The sequence below is a fragment of the Poecilia latipinna genome, unplaced genomic scaffold (genome assembly GCF_001443285.1).
Source record: "Poecilia latipinna isolate Pla-1442-1.1 unplaced genomic scaffold, P_latipinna-1.0 Scaffold254, whole genome shotgun sequence".
Taxonomy (NCBI): domain Eukaryota; kingdom Metazoa; phylum Chordata; class Actinopteri; order Cyprinodontiformes; family Poeciliidae; genus Poecilia; species Poecilia latipinna.
In genome coordinates, this window is record NW_015112870.1 from 331,519 (window position 1) to 354,700 (window position 23,182).

At 38.1% G+C, this 23,182-nt stretch overlaps 1 protein-coding gene across 2 annotated transcripts; it reads right to left on the minus strand.

The window, feature by feature from the left end:
* Positions 1-173: 173 nt before the first annotated feature.
* On the minus strand, positions 174-22,328 carry pkp3a (plakophilin 3a). 2 transcript variants are annotated; one of them, XM_015032951.1, is made up of 14 exons: positions 22,221-22,328; positions 18,276-18,453; positions 10,561-10,652; positions 9,300-10,057; positions 8,286-8,409; positions 6,929-7,133; positions 4,232-4,430; positions 3,182-3,299; positions 2,949-3,101; positions 2,669-2,857; positions 2,445-2,583; positions 1,836-2,028; positions 1,610-1,697; positions 174-675 (listed from the first exon to the last, which is right to left on the minus strand). In XM_015032951.1, the coding sequence occupies exons 1-14, from the start codon at positions 22,221-22,223 to the stop codon at positions 640-642; spliced, it is 2,475 nt and encodes an 824-aa protein (XP_014888437.1). In that variant the 5' UTR covers positions 22,224-22,328; the 3' UTR covers positions 174-639. The 2 variants fall into 2 exon arrangements, with proteins under 2 accessions (XP_014888437.1, XP_014888436.1); XM_015032950.1 differs by lacking the exon at positions 22,221-22,328 and having other exon boundaries at positions 18,276-19,059.
* Positions 22,329-23,182: the final 854 nt, after the last annotated feature.

Here is a 23,182-nt window from a genome sequence, read left to right on the forward strand (position 1 = left end):
CATCTGTTTATTCACCCAAAATAGATTCTATGTACAAAATTAAAGTTTTTGTGTCTACCAAGACGAGTCTCAAAGGTGCTCATATGCAACATTCATCTCATTTATAAACTTAAGTCCTCAACTGAAAATATACATAAACTTTGCACACAATTTCCTACACCACCAGTTGATTACACAGTTTTTATAGATTTTTATTTGTAGTGTAAGAAAACATGCAAATCCATAAGCACGATCCCCAAAGATAAAAGATATTTACATCCACTTTTTTTGTCTCTAATTTCCATTCAAATAAAACAAGATTAGATGCTAACTTGTATAAACAAAAGAAATATTCAATCTAATATATTTTTAAAATTAAAAGCACTATTTACAAAGCTAACTTGTTATAGTGAGTGCACTAGGTTCTCCCATCAACAGTGGTTTTTTGTTGTTGTTTTTAAGCCATTTTGTTTAAATGCATGTTGCTATGACTGGACTAAAATCCCTCAGAGTATACAAACAGTGTTTACACAAATTAGTTAGAGTGCCGGCAATATCTGTTCAATCATAATCCTGCTGCCTCGACGGTTCTCGTGCTGTTCTGATGGACCGTTTTGTAAAAATACACAGCAGTTTGTCTCATGGGTCAGATCCTGCATCTCATCCATCACAGAAGTCCTTTCTCTCATAACCTTTCTGTAACACAAAGACAGAAATTACATTAGGGGCATTTTCTAAATGTGGACAACAGAAGAGTAATTTATTCCAAAAATAGACAGAACACTTGATTTCTTAATTTTGTCCCGGACACTTGGCATACATTAAAATGGTTTGCTTTTGTTCATATGTTTTAATACAGATCGCAGAGCTGGAAAAAAAAAGTCTAACAATAATGAATACATTTTTGTTTTGTTTGGACTTGTCCTTTAAGCAAGAGGCTGGAGGCCACACCCTTTGGGAGTGTCGATCTGCGACCTGCAGAAGGCAGTAAATTCACAGGGTACAGCCGAGCTCAAGGTGTTTGCATAAGCATGTGAATGTGTGAGCTGCCTCAAGTTACACAGCTTTTGAGCATGTGCCATCCAACTAATGTGGAAGCAGCAGGGATGGAGCCACACAGATGGAAGAATGAGGGTGTGGCACTTTGACTTTTTGTTCCTGCCTTGGCTCGAGGACAGGAGACGTTTGGCAAAAAGCTGCTAAAATATGTTTACCAAATAACATGATAAAGTCATTCGTAGAAGTCTGAGATTACTGCAGAAAACATCTGCTTGGACTTGTTGAGAATGGAGTGAAAAGGTAAATTAAGAGTGAACATAATTAAAAAAAAAAAAAACAAGTGTACCTGACTCTTCATAAAACCTGACCAGAAGCAGCTCAGAAGTGATTTATGCATTAGTTGCCTTTTTTTTTTTGGTAATGCTATAGTTTATTGCAACAATTTTTTTCATAAAACTGTAATGCATGTTTACCTTAAACACCTTCATCCTTTTAACAATTGAAACATTTTGCTGTGAAGGTTGGATCATTGCTTTCAAACATTCTAAGCTAATGGCAGCAACAAGTGACCACAAATAACCCATCAGTCACGCAGAGCTTGAACATTTTTGTTATTTTCAAAGTCTCTTACCCGTCTGAAAATCCTGTGCAGTTTCCTGTAGTTATACATGTTGCGAAGTACTACGCGTGCACTTCGGCTCGCGTCAGCATACACTAGACTGTAAAACATTTCACCAAGTGTTAACATATTACATGAATGAAAGACGTTTACGCAGATGCGATGTTCTGCGTAAGCATCTAATTCAGATGGGATGAATTTAAATTGCATATGTAGGATAAGATAACATGTCACATACTTGTCGTTCACCAGACTCTTCATGTCCATCAGTCTGGACAACCCAGAACCTTCAGTGAGTTTCTTGGCAGTGTCGAAGCTGCGCGCTACCATGTTATTGAGAATGCCGCAGAGGTTGATCAGAGCCTCAGGACTAGGCACGTCTTTGTTGTCCTCTGGTAACCTCCTCACCACGGCATCTAGTGCTTGTGAGGCTGAATTAAAATAGAGGTATAGATTAAAAATTCAATTATAGGAGGAAAATGTTTTTCACAACCAATGTTTAATTAACTAAGCAATCATTTTTAAAACATAAACTTAATATTCCATTAAAACATTTTGATTCATTTTGTACAAGAGATTGTGTTTGTTGCTTACAGTCTCATGAGGAATAAACCTTTTGATAACTTAAAAATATCCAGGTTAAATTCGTTATAAAACTTTGAGTTTTAAATCTGAAGAGTGGGAAATCTGAGTAGAAAATTACTGTAATAAACAGAACCCACTTCCTTTGAGTTTACACATTGACCTTGTAAAAACACTAATTAAATAAGAATTGGTAACCTGTAATTCTTGACATTTAAATGTCTTTACAACAACAACAAAATAAATAAATAAAAGCCGGACTGACTGTCAGTATGAGAGGAGAGGTTCCTCAACAAGCCAGTGAGAGAACGTAGCTCATTGTTCCTTTCTGAGCGCAAGTGATCCAGCAGGTTTGGCAGCATCTTGTAGTCGTTCACCATGTAGCGGGACAACTTTTCAGCCCACTGCAGATTACAGACATAAAGTTTTATTATGACACGCGAAAAATGGTTTTACTTTTTACAAAGTTCTGCTAAAGTTGTCGCCCACCGGGTCCTGTCCACCGGTGATGTTCTGCAGAGCTCCAATGGCCGCCTCTCGTGTGCAGGCATTAATTTCGCATGATTTAATCACGCTATTGTACAAATGCACTATTTTAGGGTGCCACAACCACTCCAAGCCTTTTGGAGACTTTGATACCTCATTAGGTGAAAAGCCTTTTTGGTCACACGCTTTGTGCTAATCAAAAAAAAAAGGACACAAAGTCAGGACACAACAAAATATCTTGTCCATAATACACACTCTGTCATCAAAGCTGACGACTGATTACCTGTTTGATTTTGCTGCTATTCGGTGAAAAGCAGCCGACGGTAGATGAGGAAGTTGTACCATCCTCAAACAAATTTGTTTTTATAGACGGAGGCAGTTCTTCAAACAGTTTGAATGAGAGGTTCCTTAAGGTGCACATTACGCTCTCAGCACCCTTAAGCACAACCACAAACAAGTCAATATGGGCACAAAGATGGATTTTGCTTGTACAAAAAAAATTGCTTCCACTCCCACCTTTTCTTCTATTTTTCCAACTTCAAGGGTGGAACGAAGATAACCCACTAAAGACTCCACCAGCCCTTTTGCTTCTCGCACCGCTCTACGGACCTTTTCTGAGCCAGAGCTCAGATTCCTGAAAGCACAAAGCGATTAACGTCAAGAGATGCATTGTTTTAAAAATCACTTTAAAAAGTGCAGTTCAAATGTTCAAAATTCAGACAGACCAAAATAACTCAAGACTGGATGGGTGCTTGAACAACAAACAACAATCAATTACAAAGAGCTTATCCAACAACCGATAATATAAAATATAATATAAAAAAATAAATATCAAATACTCAATATATCAAAACAAAATATAGTGTGTGCATAGATGCATGCATATCTGCCATCTGGTGCCTGATGAAAACAATGAGCAACGATCATGTGCTTATCCACCCATTCCTTTCTTTTGTTGTATGTATTTACCCATGTAATAAATACAATTTCGAATTAAATAAGTAGCCACAGCAGTCACGTCATTAGAGGAAAACAAAGTCGTGGAAAAACAGAACAGCTTTCAATTGTTCAGGGTAAAGAGCTGCTCAAAAGAATCTAATTATTCGTGAGCATCACATCACTAAATTCAATTCTTTTTTTAAAGACTTCCTAAAGTTATCAGACAGGAAAATAATAATAGATGAAAGAAGCAAACATGACAGTCAGACAGGCCCTGTGTAAATTATAATGTCAAGGTTAAGCCAACCTGCCAAGCACAACAATACTTTCTTTATTTAGCAGATAAGGAACACAGAAGAAGATGTGAAATTGCCTAGCCATTTCCCCGTTTTTAATTATCAAGGTGCAATTAAAAAACTCATCGTTTTAAACCAAGTATGCTCCATGACTAAACCCAGCCTGTACTTATGGAAAACATTCAAATACTCCTCTGAAAGCAAGTAAAAATAACTGACAAAAGACTTCAATAAACTTCAGGTGACAAAGTAACATTTTCACATTTTTCATCAGCTATTTCACAGCTTTGTGCGAAGAACCCATTTTCAGGAACTGATCAACTTTTCTCACCTCAAGTATCCCAACGTGTTGTGTAGTATTTCTGCCTCTGAGGGACAATCTGGGGCGATACCTTTGTCTTGTTTAATCATTTCTGCTTTTTCAGCCTCTTTTGTAGTGAGAGGGATAACGACTTTCTCAGTGAGGCGAGGAAGGATCGTCTTCAGCTGTTCCTTAAAACCGTCTTTGGCTGAAAGATTCCACAGAATACCTGCAGGAAAAAAAATAGCAACACTCAATCACCTCTTCGTACCCGGTAGTAGACGTATGCATAAGATACGCTTAAAGAGCTTTGTCTTGCCTCAAACGGTACATTTCAGTTCATCCCTGTCCTTCACGGCTGCTAACATTTAGACGCTTCATATTCTGCAGTGAAAGCGTTCCTCACAAATGACAGGTATTCTGAACTAGCCATACAGGGTAAATATTATGCTCTCTGATTAAAAATGTTAAAAAGCTTGCTTTTGGCTGTAGTTGCACAGTTCTGGTAAACGAGCCAAATATAAGGCGAGCATGTACAGTTGCTTTATCGCTTTCCCAAAGCTTCAAAGTGAACTCTGGACATGGGCGTAACTGATAAAAGAAAAAAGTAACAAGGCCGTCATTCACAGGAAGGGAGTCGCCCAGGCCTGTTCATGAGGAACCAACAGGCCTGGGCGGCTCACACACACTTGCTCCCCTGTTCTCAAATACACAAAGCCCATGGATATGACACCACCTCCACCTCTACAGCTTCACACTTTCCTCCATTTTTCCTCTCCATATTATTAGTTTCAAAGGCTAGAGCAAAGGATACACATCCTGAAAACTGCATCCTGGGTCCTGAAAACTAGTTTGCAGCCAATCTGTTTTGAGACTCGGATGCAAGATAGTTTTTTAAATTAAAAACTGCAACTAGTCTGCAAACAAGATTACAATTAGTTCAATTTCACGACATTGTGAGTGATGCGTCACAACAAACGACACGGGGACAAGTCGGCAGAGGAGAAAGAGAAAAAAAGATAAAAACCACAAATTTCTGAGAAAATTGTGATTTTCACTTTTTTTTGGGGGGGGGTGTAAATTTACTAGTTGAAGTCATGTGGAAACCATCTTATGCTTTAAATAGAGGGTGTGGAGCAGGAACTCACAGCTGATTAACACACTGGGCTTTGAATGGTCATTCATTACTATTGTACTTTCTTTGACCAGTAAGATAAGACATCTGAAAGCAGGATGGCTACTTAACTATGCAGGCACTTAATTAGGGTGTCTGGTTGGGTTTGTGTTATTGAACAAAGATGGACAAAGCTCAACTTGTTGCTCAAGGACTGAGTCGTGGTTATAAAATGCGTTGCTGCGGCAACTTCCACACCGACGCAGGCGCCGATTTCACCTCCGATTCTGAATCAGAACAGGATAACGTGGAAGAATGGGATGAGAGCGATTACATTACTGTGGAAAACATTCAGTTTCCAGCTGCGGTTAGCTTTCTTTGATTGATGAAAATGTCCACGTTTTCAGAGTCTACTTAAATTGACGGGTGATGCATGGAATACAACAGACTTTTTATGTGACATCCTCCCTGGATCTTATCCATTCATAGACAGAACAAACAGCGAGCTGCTCCACAGCCCTGCAGCAGATTGTTACAAGGAGCTTATTGGATGAACTGGAAAGCAAACTTCCTTCAGATGGTACTAGTAGCCACACATGGGTAGGGGAGCGAACCATGCACACAAGCTGGCATATGTTTCTGTGTGTTAAAAACGGTCCCAAAGATGGACACAGAAACTACTAATAAAACTGTGCAAACAGAGTTCATCTACTAAACTGGGGGGGAAAAAAAGCCTGTCCAGGGTGACTTTTGATACAGGTTAATTTTCAAAGCTGCAGAAGAATAATTATTAGGGTGCACCGACATGGAAATTTGGGGCAATATCCATCCATCCATTTTCTGTACACCCTTATCCCTAGTGGGGGTGCTGGTGCCTAACTCCAGCGAACGTTTCAGGCGAGAGGCGGGGTTCACCTTGGACAGGTCGCCAGTCTGTCGCAGGGCAACACAGAGACAGACGGGACAAACAAACAACCATGCACATACACACTCACACCTAGGGACAATTTAGAGAAACCAATTATGGAGTCGAACCAAAGACCTTCTTGCTGCAAGGCAACAATGCTACCAACTGCGCTGCTGTGCAGCCCTTGGGGCTATATTAATATTCAGTATTAATACTGCCGCTATGGCAATATTTACCTATGTCTTATATTTTACATATTGATTTCTCTACACTTTAGACACCATGTACTGTCTACATTGCTGCTCTGCTTCAGCTAAGCACTCCCACAATCCTGCGTTGCATCACTATCCCACTACTGAACAAATTCCACATGACCAATCGCCTCGCCCCATTTCATCAGGGAGTGCAGCACTTGTTAATGTAATCTGAAAGAAGTGTATCTGTGAAACTAATTACTGCATTTGTTGAGCTAAAATTGTTTTCTTCTAAAACACAGCTACACTCTTCACTTATTCTAACGAAACAAATAACGTCTATCATTTACTTCATGATCTCGCAATATTGTCACATGCAGAACTTTATGTCTTTATGTCATTTTTTTTTCTTTTCTGATTGTCAGTAAAATTATGAACATCCACCAGAATGTATGTTATCAAACTCTCTGTTGGTGTAGATCCTACTTTTATAATAGTCTTCATGATTTTACCTGTGATGTTTTTGCGAAGCTCATCATCTTCCTGTTCAAGAGCGTCATTAAGCGCCCCGATGCCACCTTGTTTAATAAGCTCCTGCTTATTTTCAACATTTTTATAGATCATATTGCGCATGGCGCCAGTGGAAAAACGGCGAACTTCAGCATCAGGACTTTTGAACAGCGTCACCAGAAGCTCAGTGCCATGCAACTCTCTCACCTGGAACAAACACAGAGAATGTTTCAGCAGTTCAAACAGCTCTGTAGATCATTTTGTTTTTATTATTATAGAAGATTTTAAATTAAGCACTTTTTAATCTCTGTTCACCGAGTTGCACAATTCAAGCAGTAGGATTCGTTTTTTTGTTTGTTTGTTTGTTTTTTACAAAGAATAGAAAAACAATCTCCTTACGTTGGTAAATATTTCAGTCATGAATCTTTTCCAATACAAAATCACAATAAGAATGTCCAGAAACGACCCTATTCTATTCACACAAAAGCAACTCGGAAGAGGACTGTAATAAGTTGAAAAACAAACAAAATAATCTATTAACGCCAAAATAAACTTCTAAATGTGTTGGCCAAGTGCCCCAGAAAATGTTCGAAGGGGTCACTAGATGCAGGGACTTAAAATCTTGGGGTTGTGCAGGAAAATCAACAAAATTTTAATCCTAATTTGCTGTTGTCACATTTAGACAGCATGGCTTAGAGTTAGAGATAAATATTTAAAGCTGGCGTGCAAATAAATTCAAAATGTTCTGGTTTCTGTACTAATTTTTTGCCAGTCATTTTAACAATTAGCAGGAAAGAGTTGTTGATCTCATGAAAAAAAAAAAACTTTTCTCCAAAGCAAGAGTATCTGCAGGGTTTGTTTGAAATGTGTTTCAAATTTTGAGAAAGCATCTAATTCCTAAAATTCCTTGATAATATTTTTTAGGCTTACACTCCTTGCCACTTTCTGCCTGAATGCTCTTTGTTAGCTTGTGTCTCTCTTTGGCTTCAAAAGGTTTAATCAACATTGACTGCTCAGCAGCTGGTATAGTATGATAAAGTATTGCACTGCCAACTAATCAGGCATTTCAGACAGTTTAGAAATTTTAGAAGCAATCTCCTTATGGCAGAGGTTAAATGATTTGTTTTATATTCAGTGGGGTTCAGGCCTTTTAAATGCTGATCAACTATGCAACACAACGAATGAGAGGGAAACTCTAGAGCAGTAATGTGGATCTTTACAGCAACCTCAAATGGGGAAGCTATCCATCAAGGGTTGTCATCGCTCCGAGAAAAACAATTTTCATGACCAAGTTTCTCAGTTGGAGGAATGCAGAGAAGAAAGCGCATTCTGAACACAAGTGACGTATTTGCAAAATACCTCGTCTTTTGCTCGCTCCTCATTGAAACAAATATGCTGAATGTACGCTGAACCCAAGACCTGCATCCCCGTGTCCTCCATTCTCAGGTATGAAACTGCAGTGGGTACATCCACGCTGTGGAGCCTGCAAAATGTACAAATGAACTGAAACAGAGAACATTTCACCCTGTATTCAACTCTTGCTAGAACAAAACAGAGATTTTGGAACAGTGATTTGGACAAAAATTTCAGTTGGACAAATTCCTTAAAAAAAAAAAAAAATCACACAATGTTCTGCAAATCCACTCGCCCAGCCACTCATTACGGGGATGTGTGAAATGCGAGGCCTGAATCTGAACCAAGCAGCCACACCCTAAACCCAAACCCAAACCTGTCTTGCCACTATAGAGCCGCCTCCCAATCCGCAGCTCTTACGAAACACACACTCCTGTTAACGTGCTGCATGTTACAACACCGTATTTCTACATCACCATCAGTAATACAGCAGTGATCATCACATAAGAGTCATCTGAATGAATGAATGAATGAATGAATGAATGAATGAATGAATGAATGAATGAATGAATGAATGAATGAATGACCTCACCCTGCCATTTGGTTTCCGCCAATGTCTTGGCTTCTAAAAAGTTCCTGGGAAAATTTTCATTCTTGAAAATCTCCAAATTGAACTGGTTACATTTATGACTCATATAATTAGTCAATTGCTAAGAATTTATTGCAAGATAATTACCAAAAGTATATTTTGCTTGGTGAATGTAAATGAATGTAAACAAGAAGACCGAGTTACTTCTTGTTTTTTTAAATTGGAATAATTGTTTTTTACACAATTTCTGGGACTTTTCCTATACAATTGTGGTCAGACTGGTTGGGTCATTGCAGTTAATGGAATTTTGGCAGTAAGAAATTTGCAGACATGAGCTGGTATGTACAGTACAATTTCAAAACATAATAGAAACAATTGATATGCACCGGGGTTTTGATAATACAATAATGGATACTTTCCAAGATTCTTACCGTTCAAAGAGGGGATTGTCTTCCAAATCTGCCTGGCCAAAGATATCCATGCCCCCGCCCACGCTCTGAACACTTCTCATAGACGTGGATCGCGACAGGCCACCTTGGCGTTGCTGAAGGAGGTTCCCGTGGGAACCAGATTTCACGGACATTAAGAACCCACCATCTGTTCTGTCTCCTCCTGCTCCAATGTTGCCGGAACTTGAGGTCATCCGGGACCCAGTCATGGAGGTCATACTCATCCGGTTACGGTTTGCAATCCTGTTGATGGTGCGGTGGGCTGGGCCTTTAAAGGACTGCTGTTGGATAATCTCTGTCCCTCCTCCTCCCAGACCACTACCACGGGATAGAGTGCTACTTAAACTTCGGCGCCCGGTGCCTAGTGCTGGCTCAGGAGTCTGATAAGTCTGATAAGTCATGGTGCTTCCTCCTTGTCTTAATTGGGTGCCGAAGCCGTTCATTCCACTCTGGGAATACTGTTGGTCATAGGCGGCATCTCGCTCGGAGATCATGCTTCCAGCATCGCTGTTGTCTATCACCCATGCCGGGCTTTGCAGTGAATGCACAGACATGTCATCTCGATCCATTTGGTTCTGTCTGATGGTCCCTTGGAAACCACCACTGTGCATTTCTTCCCGGTAAAAACCTCCACCTCCACCTCCACCTCTACCCAAACCCACACTCATCCGCTGAAACTGGGTTATGTCTGGGGCTGCGGACCGGCTGCTGAAATCTGTCCTGGTGGACACACGAGGACCCTGAGCATAAGGAAAAGAGAGAATGTTACCACAGTTTGATATGCTTACAGAGTTGATCTGCAGTGTCTGGTGAAGAGTGTGCATGAGTTAATTGGATCAGAGTAAATTGTTTTTAATAAAATGGTTTCTAAACTTGACTGCAGGAATGTGTTTCAACTGGAAACAACATTCCTGCCCTCTGAGTTTGTCGTCTTCAATTCCAGATCTCATTCAGATGTTTAAAATGCCACATTAGGTCTGTCACACTCACAGCTCAAACATCAGTGTTTCACTAGTGGTTGCACCAAAACAGAAGAATTTAGAGGGCAGACTTGAAAACTCGGAGGTAATCTGATCACGGTTCACTGCGAAATATCACACTGAATGCTGAATCCTTCTTGACACAGCTTACCAACGCAACTTTATTTCTCTCATGCATCCAGTTTGATGGTGCATTAGACGATCCTCCAAACATTTCAACACAATGTGTGCTGATCAGTTTGTGAAAATGCTGCTGGACTCACCAGGGTTTTTGAGCCTGAGTACATGTAGGAAGACTTGGAACTGTAACTTGGGCTGTAGGTGCTGTATTTCATTGTTGATGAACCGCCGTAGTCTAAAAAAAAAAAAAAAAGGAAAAAAAAAAAATAAATAAAAAAGACAAAAAAATATAATGAACAATGTCAACAAATACTTTATGATTCCATCTTTCAAAATCTTCAAAACAGCACTTTTTTGTGCTCAAGGGATTGAAGTGGACATAATTTTTTAAAACAAATTGTGGAACAAAAATACACGTCCTACTTTTGCAAACATGTAAAATTATAACACAACAACATTTGTGTAGTGCCATTGTGTTTTATGCAGCAATTTGCATAAAAGTCATTGCAGTTTAAATGGCATGTATCGTGTTGCATGGATGTCTGATTGCACACAGACTTTGCAGGACCTGGCCAAGTTTAACATCTCCAGTTACTGGGAACAATCCTCCATCTGATGCACAAAGACCACAGCATGTTTGAGTGCACAGACTATGATCGAATGTTTAGCTCCTGTTTCACATTAGGCTGTAAAAACTAGTAGATATGTTGATAAACATTCCCAACAGAAGGAGGCTAAATGAACAGTTGGTGTAGCTAAAGAAATAACTGATGACCTAAAAACATTGTGTCACTTTCAGAACCCTGTTCTTATCATTTGTTTACTCTGGCTAAAAAAAAAAGAAGAAAAGATTGGAGTCACGTTTGGTCATACGCCAGAGTCAATTTTGCACCCTTTCATTCATTTTAATGAGAATAATGCTAAAATAAGAGTGAAGGGAGGACAATTCAGGACGCAAATCTGTAATTTCTCCCAGAAGGGATATTAAATGTCTGTATCATGTTCATTGGACCTCTTTCACACAGGTTCTAAGGTCCATCACAAAGACATAAAGAAACCTAAAGGCTTTTAAATAGGAATAGTAATCGGTGTTCATGAGATTTAGGGGAACATGAATAATAACACAGACATTTGTGATGGTTTGTAGTTTTCAAAATATTTCAGTCTGGCCCTCCAAGAAAATCTCTGTTTTCAGGTAAAATGATGCACTAAATGATTGTAAAACTACTCGTTTGCTTTGCTAAACATATTTTTTTTCTCCATTACCAGTTCCCTGCATGCTAAGCATACCTGCAAATTTGCAACACAACTGTAAATCAGTTCACAACAGCACTATGATATGCTATAAAATGTTTGTTTCAACTAGATTCAGTTCTGTCACAGATAAAAGATAGATTTTGTTTTCTGGGAGTTAGCTCTAAAGAGTCTCTCAGAGTGAAAGTTTTCAGGAAAATTAAAAATACTTGCGTCACTAAAATAATTCATTTCTTGAAAAAAAAATTGTTTATTTCTAACAATTAGGATAATGCAATCTAAGTTGTTTGGTTCACGTTTTGAGTTTTGTATAAAATGAATGTATTTTATTTCGTCTCGAACTATTTTTTTGTTGTAAGTTATCGCGAGATTTGCATGCATGCGAAAGGCTGCGAGACTTGAGTAAACCGAACGAACAGAAGCCCGGAAGCGAGCTACGTGTAGCAGCCTCATGTCTCCTGTAGCTGTCAAAGTATTTGTAATTATGTTTGTCATATTTTGTAAATTGATCAGTTATGGTGTTTTTATTGCATACTATTTTAATTTAGAGTGGACGACGAATAATTAATCTGTTAAAGACCTCGGACGTGGCAGGCGGCCACGAGGTAACTTTTGCTAAAGCTCATGTTACCTGTCAGTCTGTAAATGTATCTGTATCTACATCTTTGTGTTTTATTTTTATAGTTTTCATGGTGTTTAATAAAGAGCCCGTCTATAGAAACCGTGCAAGTGTTGTCACTTTGGAGTAACAATACTCTTTTTCTGATATGCTAATGTGCTAAATGCAAGTCCTGCAACGTTGCACTCATAACAATGGCCTTTGATTGTGGAAGTTGTTACTAAAGGAATATTTAAAGTTAATTTTCAATATCAGTGAGGTGTTTAAAATGACATCAGAATAAACGGAAATGTTTAAAAAAGCGAACTGTATTTTCGTAAAATGTAAGACTACATGTTAAGAAAATGAGAGAGCATGACTTAAAGCAGAGAGTACATTACATTTGTTTTGTTTTATCTCCTTGTAGCTTCCAGTCTCTGCTCGTCATGGAGCATGATTTATTTGGAAATGTTGGCAGCATTTTGGAAATCTCAAGAGTTGAGATAAAAATCTGCTTTTTTAAGAAGGCACATATGTGGAGACCACAGTTTTATCAAAGCTAGCCTTAATAACGATTCTATTTGCTAATGTAAGATACTAACATCAGTTTTAGTAAATATGATTAAAAACCACATTGAATATTTGAACACTTCTTAAAGGGGCAACATCATGTATTTTCCAGGCCATTTGTTAGTTGTTATAAAAATGTTATACATACCAAATATGAAATTTAACACCTTGAAATTGGGCCTGTGTTTTTTTAAAAACTCTTGCCCTTTCTGAAACTCTACCTTCAGGAATTCACAACATCGCTCCTCTATTAACCCTTTAACAACAGTTTTACCAGCATTGCACTGAGAAGTGGCTCGCACAATGAGATCAGCAGATGCACAGTTCCACCAAGAGTTTGCTAATTACTGCTGGCTAGTCTATAGGAACTGAGTGCGGGGGTTGCGGTGTTGGAAACTTGGACATTTGGAAACTGCCTCAATGGCGGCGCTCTGTCCTCCCAGGCACGCCAGGTATGTTTTTGATGAAGGATTAACATTTTAACATGACGCAAAGCTCAAAAAAGTCGAATTAGCATGATAGTGCCCCTTTGAAAACTGTGAATTGATTTAACCAAAATTGGCTTAAAAGCAAACAGAAAATCAAAAACCAAACAAAATTCAGATTCGTGCCACAATAACTTTTAAGTTTGACCTCTCAAACCAGTTTGTTCATTAAGTTGCACCTGTCCTTAAAAAAACAACACTTGTGTTGTTACTGTACCAGGCCTGCTTCATGCCTGAGAAGCTGTTGTTTTTCCACTTCTCATGTGCTTTAGCGAGAGACTCCAACATGGCCCCAGGCACACCGCTTAAAGAAACCAGTTGCCGTAGAGAGAGATGACTGACATGTTCTCTGACGTGACCCGAGCCCAACCCCAACAACGCCCAGCACACCTGATAGCGTCAGCTTTTTACAGGCCCACTAAAACACACCCTGAATCACCTTCAGCGTCAACTCTTTTCTTTACATCACTTGCTAGGATTCTGAACGCAACACTGCTGAGACACGTCCCCTGATATCCATGCACAGCTGCGACTGCTTTAAGACACAGAAGGGGAGGTATTCCTTCCAGATTCCTCTGTGTGTTTTTGTTTTTCCCATCTGCAAACACTTATGCATTCATTATCAAGTCCTCTAAAGCCACAAACCACTGAAATGGCACTACTCTGCTCGGTGAGGTTTCAGCCGACAGCTGATAAAATGTTACATTGTGTGACTGCATGTTTGCCTCCAGGCAAAAGTCAGGGATGATTTACACTGGCAGTCGTTAAGAGGTATATTTTAGCTAAGAAAAACAGAGCACCACAATATTTAAGGAGACGTGTCATGTCTCTGTTTCAGCTCAGTTTTTAAGAAACAGCAGGAGCAGCATATTCGCCTGTTGAGGCAGGTACAGCCGACACCTCTGAGAAAAGCTTAAACCAGTAGAGTGAGTAAAAGCCTCTCTTTCTGGATCCAAATAGCCTGGAGTTTGGAGGTCACATCGACGCAAACCTAATGTCAAGGTGTTCTGTTCGTTCTCTGCTTGTTGGCTGAGAACAGTGACGCACAAGATGTGAAGGAATGTCTCGCCGCAACAGGCAGGTATCCAGGTTCAGATGGCACACGATCCTACTTCCTGACACACTTTCAGCTCAATAAATTCATTACATGAACAAATGTGGTGCAACCACCAACTACGGTAGCTCCAAGCATTCAGGAAGCCTTTCAAGCCACTTCTGTAGGTTTTCATAATCACTTGGAAACCAATCCCACACTGGTATGGAATATTTCGCAATAACGCTTAGATAGGCAACTTTTAACCGAGTCATATATTTTGACAACATGCGTTTCTAACAACAACCCTCATGTCTGGAAGTCAACTCCAAGCTGATGCCCTTTCTCACATTCGCACTGCTATCAGGGAACTTTATGAAAGCAGGTCTTGTTGAGGCCTGTTACACATTAACCACTTGTACACAATGTAAAACTGCGGCTGCTGCTTCAGGACAAATTAAGAAATTCCCCCAAAGGACTGATGCAAAACAAACTTGAATCAAACAGGAACATCTATGCTGCAAAGCAAAAAAAAAAAAAAAAAAAAAAAAAAATCAAAAACTCCACCCACACAAAGCAGCCATCCATTTTCAGTAAGTACTGAATTATACAATGGGCTTTCCTGAATCAAAAGAGAAAGAAATAAGATTTAAATTCTAAACCTATAAGTAACCAGATATGAAAAAGTCCCTGCAGCCTCTTAAACAGTTTTACTTTGGTAATGTTATTATTGACAACAGCAGAATATCTTCTTAAACATAAAATATGCGGAGTATTAAAATTGCCAAAAATCAGAAAAAAATAATTTATGTCATCTTTAATGCAACCCCGGCCAACTGGAAAAACCAAGAAACCTTTCCTGGCACAGCAGACACTCTCTCTCACTCGCTCTTTTGCAATATTTACCAACTTGAGTCATTTTTAAATGTATTTATGAATCACAAGATATTTATCGGATTTAAATTCATGACAACCAAAAAATTATTGCTTTTTCAACATCTCCAGGCTGAAAGGTTTAAAGTCAAATCTACAAATAAAAATCAAATAAATACATAGCTGCTTCTTGAATGTGTTAAATTCCTTTGAAACAATCAAACAGTAATTTGGTTTTGCAGAAAATTACCAGACTGACGAAAACAGCCAAAATAAAAAAATACATCTAAAAACATTAAAATATTGACTCTCAATGGTGACTCTCTAAATCTAATCCCATGATTCGCTATCATTTTAAAGTGAATCACTGCATGTTTTTTTTTTTGTTTTTTTAATGAACATTTAAATAAATACATGCATGTTGAGAGGGTCAAATTAGTAGACCAGTGCATTTTGTCTTGACCTCAGGGTCATTGGACGACCCCAATAAAGCTGATTCTTAGCACTTCAAGTCTTACTGAAGTCTTTCCCTTGCCACATTTTTGACCCCCCTTGCACTTTGTGAGTCGATGAAGTTGCGTCAATCGTTCTGGATTTTTGCTTCAGATTTCCTGTAATGTACAAGCATTTGCTTGTACATGCCTGACACGTCATGCAACTAAGGACAGCATACTTTTAGAGCGCGTCACAGATGTATCATTAGCAAAAGACGCCCATTTATTTGTGGTAGGGATTTTGATCCACAAGCAGTCGGCTGTCTGGTACTTTTGGTTGTTAGTTTTTATACACAAAGCTGTAGCTTACATATCTGTACGAAGGGAAGTTTTACCATCATAAGAGGATCAATAAAATAAATTCATTTAGCTATGCTGATCATGTTGATTGTCATGCTTTCGTGCCTTATCTATCAGCGATGCACACCACATTTGTAGTTTTAGAGGTGGATGTGCTAAATATCACTGAACATACTGAACTGAACACGTTTAATAATGTAAAAAAAAGGTCAGAAAAATGTGAATAATTCTTAACTGATTTTTGATATTGCAATATCTAGTAGCAAGGCAATTTTATTTGCATAGCAAAAATAATACAAGCTGAAAAAGAGATGCAGCAATATTAATATCCGTACCGGTCTCGTTATTGAAAAAAGTTCTAGATCGGGTATCGGTGACAATGTACCAGCTCTATAATGGCAGATCTATTCAGTCCAATTCTATGCTTTGTGCAACGTCATGCTTTATATTTATTTTACAGTATATTTAGAATTTCAGATTGTACTTTCTGAACCGTTTGAAAGGTTTGCTGCAGTTTATTTCTACATGTTTGACCAAAGTAGTCAACCTATTCTTTTGTCTGTTTCTTTATTATTTATTTTACAATGGCTGTTATATTCCTAGTTACACTGACTTAGCAAATTGTGCTGTTTTTTAGTGTTTGACCAATCGTGGGAAGCCGTTTGTGCATTGTGCTGTGCTGTAAATTCAACCCATTTATGTCTGTGTTCAAAAGTCAATTCAGCACTTTTTTTTTCAGCATCGGTATCAGAAGTGAAAATCGTGGATGGGTGCGTCCCTAAGAAAAACAGGAAAACAAAAAAGTGAAGAACATGTTTCACTTCAGGATGTTCCAGGTATTATTAACTGAATATAGTTCTAATTTAATTATCGAATTAACTTCTTTTGTCTGAGGCATTGCATGTTTGGGAAATTATTATAATGAAGGAGTTTAATAGGAAGCTTAGAGGATCGTACCCTCAGCTGCAACGTCGCTCTGCCCAGCTTTCTCATCATATGGCCAGACAGAGCTTTAAAGAGGAGGGGCAAAGGCAAATGAGGTGGATTAGCAGTGTTTGCCAAAACCTGATGGTGTCGTCCAGGTCATGCTGTGAAATACTGTCTCTGCTGTCCAAAAATTTAACTATTAAAATGTCAGAACTATTAGACTGTCAAACAGCGACAGAGTCAGCCTCTTCAGATTCATCCGCTATGGGATGAATATGAAGATGGGCAGCATCACCATCCACAACGACTCTTTGAAATTTACTTGGATAGCATGAGTTACAACAAAATTGAATTTCCCTTTAAATAAAGTAATTTTGAATTGAAATACATCACCATGTGAAAGTTGAAAGTCTCCAAGGACTTACTTTAAAATCCAATATGGGTGACACACAAATGCTTCAGGCATTTAATGCCGAACTATTTATTTGCCTCATTAAAACCAGTGACATCAAAAGTTAGTATAAAAATTAGTGGCTTGACTTTCTGATAGTAGTTAGTGACCACAACAGTTATCCAATCCCACTGGTTTCCTAACTTATAACTAGGTCTGACATCACTCCCAGTGTTAAAATCTGAGTTTTGGTACTAAAATGCTCCATTTCTCTAGGATTGACTTTGCAACAGTGGGTGGAGTAACTAGAAAGTTGTGGGTTCAATTCTTGATTCCTTTTGTTACATATTGCTGTACTTCTGGATACTTAACTCCTTACAATCCTATTGAATCAACTTTTATCTATTTTTGGCAGTTTTGTTCTTCCACAGAAACTTGTGATTATTTAATAAAATTCATTGCAATGCCGCTTCCCCATCAACTGTGTATATTTTATGTCTGATCTGATGTAATGATCTCGCCTACAGCCTCTTGAATGAAATCATTCAGTGTGACAAAGAACTCAGCTGTGGGGAGGTAGAGATGTTTCACCTAAACAAAGCAAACCTTTGTCCAGCTTTTGCAATATCATGTATCCTCCCTGAACAACTTTTATTACTTATACATAGATATATGACTTAATATATGACTTATGTCTTCTGTCCTTTATACATTATCTTATGGGAGCTCAAAGTTTAACGACATAGACAGATAACACCTATTGGTCATAAACTCACGTCTGTGGTCAGGTAACGATTCTAACACCTGTGCTTTGCATCTGTGACTTTTCTGTATAAGTCCAACACCTGCCAGCTCTGAAAATATATCATCCAACTCTGTTTTACTTATTTCTTTGGAAGTCGTACTTCCTCTTAAACTTATTAATGTTTTTACCTGACATTGCGTATTGGGAGGCCTTTCCATTCTGACGCGGAAGTGTGCTCTTCTCGGCCATTTTCATCTTGATCTGCTCCTGGACACGCCGCGCTCGCACGGCGTCGTCCGACATGGCGCTCCCATTCCCGAGTTGGTTGTCCGACGGGAGAGCATAAGTGGTTGATAAGGTGTGTGGCTGTAAAGAAGAAAGAAAAGCGTTCTCCGATGTCAACATGCTCATGGCGACAGAGTCAAGAGAGACAGGGAGTCCAGTACGAAAAGGCGCGCCTGTGATGTTCCCTGCTGAGGACAAACTCTGTCCGATCGGTCCACGGCCAACACCACTGCGCTTGTGGAGGCAGACAGACTCCAAGACCCGCTTAGTTGCGGGGGGTGGAGCCACGCAGAAACCAGACACCTGACTCAAAGGTGAGCTCTGGACCGCGTCTAGATAAGCAGCTGACTCAAATCCCCTAACAAAACACACCTCAGACAAAAATGCATAACCATTTTTTTTATTTCTCTTCTTTTTTCTACAACGTACTTTTTTTTTTTTTTTTTATTTTTACGAGATAAAACGTTATGAAGTATCACTACTCTCACTTCAGTAAACTTTCTGGAGACTCTACTCACTGCGAGTAACTGTTTTAACGAAAAAGACATGAGAGAAACACACGTACATTTTCGTACACACGCTTTGCTGTTCTAATGTTATTTAAACCATTAGGAGATAAAGTGAATACACCATATTGTCACCGCAACCGTGTTCTAATACTTTATCTACTGTAAGTTTTAGCTTTATAGGTATTCTATTGCAAATATGTTTTAAAATTATTTACTCTTCCTGAATTTGCATTTACATTTTGGTGCTTAAAATACCAGAATTAGCACACATAGCTTTATCTTTTTGTCTGATTACACAATTTCTAAATGAATCAGATGTTATGATCAGTTTCTCTGCTTCAGTAGCATTTTCATCAAGTACTGTTACTTTAGCAATTTTTTCCATTGCTACGTTTTACTTTTACTTAAGTAACAGAATGTTGAAGTAATCCTACTCTTTCTTGAATACAGTTTTATATTACATTGTTTCTATTTTTTTAAGCACTTTAAATCTAATTCTGCCAGGAATATAATTTTTTTTAGTCTTTATTATAATTGCTACGTTACTCAAGATCTGATAACTTTCTGACAGGAAAACCTGCATAAAGTTTCATAAAGTTGTATAAAGATGCTCGAGTTAAGTCAAGTTTATTTGCACATTTCAGCAAAAACGCAGTTCAAAGTGCTTCACATCATAAAAAAAGAATACAGTGACCAATTATGTAACAAGCAATAACATTACAAAATATGTTATGAACTGGAACACAATAACAAAGGAAACTAAGAAAAGGCAAATATAAGTATCTTAATAAGCCACAGCAGAGTTTCAGCAGCTTTACTATTCTATTAATTCATGTAATAAAAACTGTTTACTAAAAAAGTGATTTTCTAATTACTAAATGAGTGGCGATTCTTTCATAAACTTCTTGCTGCTTTCTGGGATTAAGTTATTACTTTATTTTAATGAACTTGATTTAAAGCAGGAATTATACTGACAAGGTTTTATGTATTTTTATCGTTAAGCAGCATATAAAGAATAATATCACGTATGATATTTATTTCTAGCTTTAAGGAAACCTTCGACATTTCATTTAGGTGAACATCAAATTATCTACCTTACAGCATTTTAATGTGTTTTGGTTATTTATTTTTAGACCTGCCAATTTATGCTAACAATAAGGCTGAGAATAAGAACAACAGATTTTACTTTAAAACTGTCTGATGTTTTCTGTGAGATTTTGCCTCAAAGCAGACATTTGGCTAAAAACATCAAAGTGTAGATTCACGTAATAGTTCACATCCTCCTGTAAGAAACTGACTTGTGACAAACTACTTGATAATATTAAGAACAGTTAAAGACAAGTTTACATTAAGCCTGTAAGATGTGAGCTTAAAGAGCTTTCATTGAAACCCTTGCAAAGGTAAACAAAGACAAAGGAGTGTCAAAGAAACCAATGCTTTTGATTAAAAATGAGTAATATAAGGTAAGACATTTTGTCAGAAAGCATTTCTTGCTCTCAAAGGTAAGTAAAAAAGGAAAGTTTGCATCTACTCCAACAGTTATAGATTTTGTATTATAGATTCAGTAATTGTGAAATGTAATTGGGGATTTAATTCAAAGTTACCAAAACATTATTATGTTTTCTATTGTAAATAAACACAGTAAAGAGAGAAACTAATTCACCAAACTGAATTTGACAGCATATTAAAACTGGGATCCGTATTAAATTCAAATCTGTCTGTATGATTTGATCTTATGATTTTGTTTTTTTTTTTGTCTGGAGATCTGCCCTGTTTGTCCTGCAAAGGGCCTTGAGACGCTGAGATAAGTTTATAGATTTTGATTCAAATTTGTTTTCATTTTAACAATTTTAAAAACTTAGTCTTCACTCATTCTAAAAGCAGCAAAATTAAACAATAAGTGTTCTCAGTGAAAGCTTCGGTCTGTCGCATTTGATCCTTTCAATTCAATTGTATGTAGTTTATTTACATTGCCACAAAGGTCCTCTCAACCACTTTACAAGACGAACAGGTGTGATTCATGTCCACTTAGGCTAAGGTTTACCTCACAGAATGAGGAGAACTATCCATTCAAGAGTTAAATCCAAACTGCTGCTAATTGTATGCGTTGTACTTTGTGAATGCAGCAAAAATGACTTCCTTCTGTGTTGTAATATTTGTACGTGTGTGAATATTGTCACAGCCTTGTTTCACAATAACTCTACACACAGAGAGCTCTTTTGAAGATCTATGTGAAAGGATTTTAAAAATATACTAAATCAGGAAGAAGTCAAATAAAACTGTGAAGAACAGACGCCATGTTAACAGCGATGGGCGAACTTTAATCTACAGGGAATGGTAAACTGATCTGCTCTAGGTTTTTTACTCCCCCTCCCCCACAGTTTATACCATTCACATATTACCGTACCTGAAAACGAAGTTTAATAAAACTATTATTTTCCTTTCATTTTCTTTTTCTCCCCAACTTTTTTTTGTTTTTTTTGCAAACTGTCAATTCCCAGTTTTAGCTGAAAGGCTGTTACGAGGTGTGGCACTGTAGCACTCTATCATTAAGGCCAAGCCACACCTTGGATTTATTTGTTTTGTTTCATTTGAACATAGCAACAAGAGTTATTGCCTCTAATGCAACAATGTGAGTATAGTACAAAATGTACCACTCACATGTTGCTGGATTCTGTATGTCTGTGTTGTCTGAATGGCAATTTTTGAGTTACGGGTATTACAAAATTGAGTAAAAGCAAATAAGTATTTTTCTGATTAATTCATCTTTGTATTGATTCTTATTGATTTGTTTTCATTGTAACTTGAGGTATTTATTTAATATATATACACACTTGGACAAATAAATAAATAAATTTAAAGCAGGAATCCCAACCAACCAAGTTGATCTGCTTTCAGTTGTTTTCTCAAAGCAGGTCTGATCTGAGTGAGCAAAATTTCTCACAGTCCTTCTCAATCAACATCATATCAATTTCCCGATATTTATGTGAAATTTATTCATTAGTCTGATGTAATATTCTCACTTTAAATGCTGTGTAGCAAATGAAAAATTATGATCAAAATGCTCACATGTCCTCATGGCTCCTGAAAACATCAACCAGTGCAAAAATAAATCCACATAATATAGTTCACCCAATGAAATACTGAAACAAATTAACTTCTCAATAATGTTCTAATTTGTTGAACATAGCTATATATGCACAAACAATTCGCAAAAAGCAGCTCAAGGCTCAACAACAAGAAGCAAATGCATACAAGTCAATCCTAGGCCTCGGATCCAAAACTGCAAGGAGGGAAAAACTATTAGCTTCAAACTCTTCTGTGAAAGTTTAGACTTACCATGACCTGCGAGTGAGACGTTCTCCTCTGACTTTCACCTGGACTGATCTGATTTTGTGGGTGTCAGAGTATTAAAAGTAACAGTAACTACGTTAACGCCCTCATTTTAATTAACTATCCTATGCAGAAGTGATGAGTCACAGACAGGTATGACACCATGGGGTGTGTTGAAAAAGAAGAAGAGCGAGACAAGCCGTCTGAGCAACGACGACGATGAGCAGAGAAACACGAAGACAGATAACGCTCTTTCACTTAGCCTGCTGCGCTCGATCTCATGACATCAATCTATATCAAACAGGAACATGAAGCCTTGCCAGAACAGAACTTATCAGTTGTTTTGTTTTTGTTTTTTGGGTAGGGAAGCAGATTTTTCACTTGTTTCTGCTATGGTGGTGACTCACTCAGGGCGGTAAATACTACTGAATTCTACTGAATATCAAACCGTGACGATTTGTGAATAGAGTCCAAAATGTGACTCAAACCAGGTGCATTTGTCAGAATCAGCAGAGTAACGCCATGAGAAAACCACCTTCTGCTTGCTGTGTGAAGTATCAGCAGCTTTCCTTTCACATGACAGTTATCAGAGAGCTGCAAAAACATACAGATGCTGACGAGAGAAACAATTACCCAGAAGGCATCATTTATCTGATGGTATCTGTTATAAAGGCTTACAGATGACGACCCGAACATGATATGAAGGTTCCCAAAAATGTGTCTCGTTCAGTTGTAGACTTTAGAGACCATTTAGGCAGTTCCACACTTAGCTTTGCACACAATCACAATCAGTTTTCATGCAGGTACTTGTAATTTTACTACAGGGCCCAAGATCAGACTGCAGCTCTGCAGCCAGGACTCCTTACTCAGAGCACCTGGTCTGATCAGACATTCTGTAATTCAAGAACCGACATGAATAGTTCGTCAGCAGAAGGCAAGATTACAAACCTAATACAATAATTGCAGAA